Raw genomic sequence first — 7,500 nt, forward strand, 5'->3', positions numbered from 1 at the left:
ATATAGTGGACATGACTTTTAGTGTTCAGGTCTCTACCGTGATTTGGCTCGCTCTCTTTCAACAGTGATTAGATGCTGTCTTTTCTTTTAAACATCTGTTTATCGCTATTTTCAGTTAACAAACAAATAAGTTCAGAAGTACCTGTTCAGAAGACACTGCAACTGCATACACACAGCACACTTAAACAGCAACAACAATAGCACACAAACAACAGTATAAACAACAACAAAGATACAGAGCCGTTTTTTAAAAAAAGAATGTACTGTTGCAAATGTATATCAGAGAACTGTATAAGAAAAAATGTAAGAGGATCTATGCTGTCTTCTGGTGTGGGTGGCTAGCATGAAGTAGCCAGTTGGTTCAATCCACTGTTCTGCCCTTGAGCAAGTAGCTTAACCTTGAGTTGCTCCAAGCACAGTGTAACAATGCCCTTGTAATATAATGGTCAAATGTAAGTTGCTTTGAAAAAAAAAATGAATGAACGTAAATGTAAATGTCTTCTGTTCTGTTCCACAGCAAAGGACAAAGGAGAGAAGAAGCTCTTTGGCTTCTCATACGTGCCACTCATGCAGGAAGACGGCAGGACATTACCCGACGGAACCCACGAGCTCATCATACATAAGGTACTGCTAGAACTTTACTGAGCACCCTTAAAGGGACACTTCACCGATTAGCGTTAAGCTTTGTATCTTTAGAAAACCAGTCATGTGGTATCGTTTTATGTGATGATAGTATCAACAGATCTGAAGTTCAAGACGAGACAAGTTTTTTTAGATGAGCTTCAACAGATGTGGTCCTTATTTCCTGTGAAATAGTCCGACATTTCTAGCCATTATCACCACACCGAAGCTACAGTGAATCCAAATGTGTATGTGCACAGTAGCATGCTGTCTCAAACGCTCAATAATGCTAAATATACTGCTGACAGTTTGCGGCAGCGTTAAAGATATTCAGATATTCCTCAAAGTTTGTCCGTCTTTGTTTGATTTATGTCCTCGGGTCATTTACATTCACGTGTTCCCCCTGCAGTAATACATTTGAAGCCCTCTCTCTCACTCTCTCAGCTAGACATTATAAATCACACCCTGCACTATAGATTTCTTTCAGTGGGTATTGTGCAGCGCTTGAACGTGCTCTGTTAGCATGCAGAAGAGCGGGGCCCTCCAGAGAAGCTGGCCTTAAGGCACGGCCAATTACAGCCCACAGCACAGCACAGGCTCCGGCCCCAGCACTCTAATCACTAGCTGGAGAGTAGAGAGGGGCGGAGATCAGAGACCTTCTTCATCCAGTAGAGTCTCTCTCTCTCTCTCTCTCTCTCTCTCTCTCTCTCTCTCTCTCTCTCTCTCTCTCTCTCTCCCTCTCCTCCGTCTCTTCCTCTTCCTCCTCTTCCTCGTCCTTGTCCGTGGCCCTGTTGCTGTCTGTCCCCAGGCGTCCCCCGAAGCCGTTTCCCAGCATGCCTTTCTTCATGCCAAGTGAACGGTTCATTAGGAGGCTCATGGTTTTTAACACTGCTACCTTTAAGAGGGCATGCACGCAGAACGCACGCACGCACGCACGCACACACACACACACACACACACACTGTCAATGGGTTTGATGCCGCACACACAGCTCATGGATATAGAAAACACATACACACACACACACACACACACACACACACACGCGCACACACACACACACACACACACACACACACACACACATCCGCACACTATACTGTAGTTATATCTCTCAGAGCAAAGAAGAAGTTAATTTGCTGTGTTTCCTATGACACTTAAGAAGCAATAACGATGATGCATAGTGCCATTAGAGGAGGAGGACGTAATGAAACATTCCATTTGAAATTGCACCGTTATGTTTACAGTCCTGAGTTCTCTAGAGTGACATGACAAGGCAGTTTAAGCTGAACGAAAGTAGCAATGAGTGGAAAGACCTTAGAGACCCAAACACACCACACACACACACACACACACACACACACAGACAGACAGACAGACAGACAGTACATACACACACACATGTTCACACACAAGTGGTGTCTTGTCATCAACACTACAATTAGACATATCTCTTTCCCCTATGGGTGGCTCAGGAAACCCACAGTGTACTATCAAACAAATAGCCGTCTATCCTTGCAACACCACACCAACACCAAGACCAGAGTCTGTTGTTCCACACAGGCACAATTGAAACCCTCTGTGGTCTCTAACTAGAGGCCAGAGAAGCATTGAGCTGAATAGACTAATGTGTTTAGCTTTGCTCTTTGGGCATAGCTGGAGTAAACTATGGTTATTCAGTTCCATACTGTGGTGCTGATGCTGCATTCAAAAACAAAACAACAACAACAACAACAACAACAACAAAAGCAACGAATCGACCTCCACACTTTTTTGCTGATGAGATCACAAGCTTCAAGTAGGTTCGTTTCACCAGTGAGCTTCACCAGACAGACATCACTGAATCCACGGAACGTGCAGAGAGCAACATGCTCCCTTTGTTCAGACAAAGACATTTATTTCAGAGTGTTTGTTTCCATCCCCCCCCCTCCCACACATTCCGTAAACGTGCTCCCCTCCTCTTCCGACTCTTTTTGCTCAGTGTGTCTTAGAAGAGGCATGTGTGTGTAGTCCTGGCCCATGCATCATTCCTTTGCATGCTTTTGTACAGAAGCGCCCTAAATTGGGGGGAACTTTTAAATAGGGAAGAGAGGGAGCGAAGAGTGAAACATTGCACATCAAAGCTGGCTGACTTTATTTGCGTGTGTGCGTGTGTGTGTGTGTGTGTGTGTGTGTGTTTGTGTGTGTGTGTGTGTGTGTGTGTGTGGCCTACATACGGAACATGTCCCTAAAATAGGGCAGTGTAACCAGTCACCATGCCACTTGTAGGCCTGCACAGCCTAAAACTTCACCACACGAGCCATTCTTCAAAAGAATTGTGTGGCATTTTTATATGCTATGCAGTGTATTATCATATTTAGTCCTTGTAGTTTCAGCATTTTTTCCAGTTTTGTAACACTGTGTTAAGTTTTTAAAAAAGAGATTTATGTGCAGGAGAACTGTGTACAGCTTTTCTTCGTTGAAATTGGCAACAATGCTATATTTGGGTGCTTATGCCTTGTGTAAAAGTGTTTCCTAACTTTCTTTCTTTCTTTCTTTCTTTCTTCCTTCCTTTCTTTCTTCCTTTCTTTCTTTCTTTCTTTCTTTCTTCATCTCTCGCTCTCCTCCTCTCTCAGTGTGAGGACAGCATGGTCCTGCAGGACCTCACACGCTACCTCAAGCTGCCTTTCTCCAAAGGCAACCTCCCCGGGAACAACCAGGCGGTGAAGGGCAGCAAGGAGTCTTTCTGGATCACCTCGTTCCTCTGCTCCACCAAGCTCACCCAAAACGGTACGGGGTCGGGGTCCGTCTGGTCCAGTCTTCCTTAGGCCCTGTGTTGGTTCTGTTGTTCTGTTGGTTCTCTTTGCGCAGTGGTGTATCCCACTGGGTAAAGAGACGTACTTTGGACGTCCAATTGCAGGTCCAGACTGTAATGGCAGACAACGTCTTATTTTCCCAACGTCCAGTATTGACATCCACAGGACCTCTGTATAACATCCAAAAGTTACCTAGTCTCGTTGAGGTTTAAAGTGACCTAGTCCTAGTCCTAATCCATGGTTAGACTTCCCAATAGCGGACCTAGTTTGCACGTCGTGCAGTCATCCAGAATTGGTCTTGGACCAACGTATGCAGTAAAGGCATGATCTGCACGTCCATCACACATCTAATGTTTAGTGGGTAATTGAGCTTTGCCCAGTTCAGTCCAGTCCAATGTTACCCATTTTCAGTCTGGGGCAGCCCAGTCGAGTCTCAGCTGGGTCCCCTCTGGTTTCACTCATCTTGAGCCAGTTTAGAAGTAACTGTGCTCTGGAAAAAAAAAGAAAAAGTTCAATTAATTTATTTTGCAATAGAGGGGAAAGAGTTTTGGAGCAGATAGGACCCTTGCAGGGTCTCAGGTGGTAGAGTAGTCATGCAGAAATGGGAGGATTTGTAATCTCACTCCCACTCCTCCTGCTGCTCCTCATGTCACAGTGTCCTTGAGCAAGACAGTGAACCCCCAAACTCACCACTCCTGAGAATCAGACTTATTCCAGCATACAGCGTCGCCATTTACTTGTGGCTATGGCTTGCCGCCTCAGAATTGTAGAGTGTGTGTGTGTGTGTGTGAGAGAGAGAGAGAGAGTGTCTGTGTGTGTGTGTGTGTGTGTGTGTGTGTGTGTGTGTGTGTGTGTGTGTGTGTGTGTGTGTGTGTGAGAGAGAGTGTGTGTGAGAGAGAGTGTGTGTGTGAGAGAGAGAGACACACGCAGAGAGAGATAGACGGATAGACACAGACAGACAGACAGAGAGAGTGTGAGAGAGAGAGAGAGAGAGTTTAAAAAAAGTTCCATGGTTGCTAGGTGCTGTAGTTCATTCTCAATCAGAACTGGTTCCAGGTTGCCCGAGTCCAATCCAGAGTTTTTGTGAGAAAGAAAAAAAGTAAAGTGAAGGCTTGTATAGCTGTTGCCATGACAGTCATTGAATCAGAATTAGGAGAAAGGTGCAGGGGAGTGTGTGTGTGTGTGTGTGTGTGTGTGCGCGCGCTGTGTTTCTCAGTGCTCAGCGGAAGATTAAACAAGGCTATGATTTTGTTTGAAAACCTTCATTATGGGATATAGAACCCAGAGTTGTTTTATAACAACACAACTGTACCGCATATCATCACACTCTATTTATGCAGTGGCAGAAGCACCCCACCCCACTATTACCAAGCAAATTGCAGCATCCGTAAACATATTAATATTTAATTCGGCAGTAATGGCCATTTAAGTACAGGCCTGATTTGTTTCCCTGCTAAATAGAGCATATGAGATGAGCTTATCAGACGGAGCACTCTGTTGACCTGAAACAGAGGCAGGAATTTTTCCCGACTTGGGAGGGCAGACATCTCTGTTCCTTCCAATTGGATTGAATCGGCTGAATTGGATTGAATCATTGAATCAGTGTGGTTAAGTGAGTTGAACTGTGTTGTGTAGGCACAAAGTGCTCCACAATCAAGGTCATGATAGGTGAAACCCATACGACCAATATCATTAAAGTGTACTCTCTTATGTTTGGATAAAAGCATCTGCTGAACTAGATGGGGCGCTCAGAGAACATGGACCTCCACCAAGGCCAAAAGCTATGTAAGGGATAATATATAGAACGCCGGTCATTATTGGGAAATAGGTCCCGACAGGGTGAACTGAACGCGCAGGGGAGGGTTCTTGTTCTGCCCTGAAGGGACCTATTTCCCGATAATGACCGGCGTTCTATACATTATCCCGCTTATTACACGGCTACTTGCCAAAACGAGAAAATAAACTTTACACACTGAGGGCCAGATGTACTAACGTTTTGCGCCCATTTCAGGCGTAACGTGCGCGTATAAACATGGGGATGGTATGTACAAACACGCCGCAATGAGAGAAACGCGCAGACTGCCTGCCGTGGGAGCTGAGAATGGCTATTTGCGCTTTTCCGTGTCATGCATATTAATTCCTGGGCGGATCAGCTGGAAATGGGTGTAACGCGCAAGTACAGGGGAGGAGAGGTGCTAATAGCGATTGATTAAGTATTCCGCCTTATGTATGAAAACAGCGCACGTCTACTTTGCGTTGAAAAACTTCCGCCTTCTGAAAGCAGGTGTAGGCTAATCCAAATTGCGGTTAAATGCGTCTATTAGAAAAACGTTTAGAGTCAGCTGAATCACTATTCAGAGCATCGGTTTTCTTCATTATACTATGTCAAAAGCAACCTAACTTTTGTTTGCCTCTCTAAAATCGTATTTTCTCTTTCACGACATAGCTTACACTTCCCAATCTGTTAGACAGGCATTACTGTAAGTCATACCCAGTCTAGGCCTACCAGCAGTAAATAGTTCACAAGTATTTTTTTAAGTGGATTAGTAGAACTTCTAGGCCTACTCTGTCTGTCGCTGCTCATTGACATCTCTTTGTCTCATGTATGATCGCTAAACTTGGATTCTTTTTAATATTGCAATATTCAACTGCGCTTGTGGTTCAGCAGCTCTGCGCACGCAACTAGCGTTGTGGAGGGGCGGGAACGGGCGGGGATGACCGCAGTTAACGTAATGAAGTGACAGCTTAGTAAATTCCACGCAATATAGCCAAGCACAGCGTTCGCATTCTGCGTTTACAAAAACTCGCTGTTAGCGCTGTGTTAGTACATCTGGCCCACAGTGTGTCTTAAGCAATGACTTGGCTACCGTGTTGTTGTCCCGCTAACAAAATAAATAGTTCGCCACATACATAGAAGTTGACAGTTTCAGGTGTTGCTTAGCAACATCTTACACTTTCAATGAAATTCCATTGCAATAAGCGAACGTATTTGTTGCGGATTGATATGACAGACTTGAATTAGAAGCACAAAACCAATTTTCCTTGACAGCGGTCTGTTATACTTATATCAACAGTCTGTCATCGAGAAATATCAGACCTCCGAACGTTGGCAAGGCCCATTCAAGTGAATGGGACATTCTACAGCCTTATGAAGAGCCGTGTAATAAAATAATATAGAGTGAAAGTGAAACTTGGATTCATCCACACAGTGATTCAGGTCCCTTCCAAACTGTAATAGGTTATTTCTTTGTACATCTGTCTGCCAAAGTTTCATGAACTCGGGCAGGTAGCTTTTGCATAATCTGGTTTACAGACAAATAAACCTCAGCGAAAACATAACCTGCTTGACGGAGATTATAATACGTTTCTCCAAAATGGATTAGTGTGTGCTATGGTGATTTTTAGGGGATGATCTTGTCTGATCTACATTGTGAGGAACAGGCTCGATTTTTTCTTCTATTATCCTCATAGTTAGAAATGACTTGTGCTAGTCGGAGATGTGATTTGCGTACGTATTTGTGATACTCTGATTGGTTCTGCAGGAGACATGCTTGACCTGCTGAAGTGGAGAGCCCATCCGGAACGCATCACTGACAGCCTGTCCAAGCTGAAGGAGATCGATGGCTCCGAGATAGTCAAGGTAGGAGGGAGTCGTTCTCATGCACCTGTCTCAGGAGTGGTCACCGTGGCTGTCAGTCTGTTTCTGCACTTTGGTTTGCTGGTTAACATGCATTGTCTGTCAGCTGTCTTATTGTTCGGGGTGTTTTGCTTTGCAGTTTCTGCAGGACACACTTGACACTCTGTTTGGCATTCTGGATGAAAATGCACAGAGATACGGCCTGAAGGTGTTTGACTCCCTCGTAAGTAAAAACAAAAAAAGGCATTGACACACAATACTGTCATATCCATTTTTGTCAAGCGTCTGTTTTGTAGATTCAGATCGACGTTGTAGCTGTCATTTATCGAGACCCACACAAAGACCAGGACAGCCAAGCTGAAGCTAGTGCTGTCTAATTTTGACATCTTTTCCACTTCAAAAGAAGCCACAGAAATTAGTGTTCTATTTAATGATGTCATAAATGAT

At 44.4% G+C, this 7,500-nt stretch overlaps 1 protein-coding gene across 2 annotated transcripts in view; it reads left to right on the plus strand.

The window, feature by feature from the left end:
• The window catches only part of dock4b (dedicator of cytokinesis 4b), a 151,841-nt gene that overhangs the window by 83,138 nt on the left and 61,203 nt on the right, over positions 1–7,500 (plus strand). For both annotated transcript variants that reach the window (XM_062517855.1, XM_062517857.1), the window contains exons 16-19: positions 518–624; positions 3,237–3,390; positions 6,959–7,056; positions 7,193–7,276. In XM_062517855.1, coding sequence (XP_062373839.1) covers positions 518–624; positions 3,237–3,390; positions 6,959–7,056; positions 7,193–7,276 — 443 coding nt within the window. The remainder of the gene's footprint in view (positions 1–517; positions 625–3,236; positions 3,391–6,958; positions 7,057–7,192; positions 7,277–7,500) is intronic.

The sequence above is a fragment of the Sardina pilchardus genome, chromosome 17 (assembly GCF_963854185.1).
Source record: "Sardina pilchardus chromosome 17, fSarPil1.1, whole genome shotgun sequence".
NCBI classification, from domain to species: Eukaryota; Metazoa; Chordata; class Actinopteri; order Clupeiformes; family Clupeidae; genus Sardina; species Sardina pilchardus.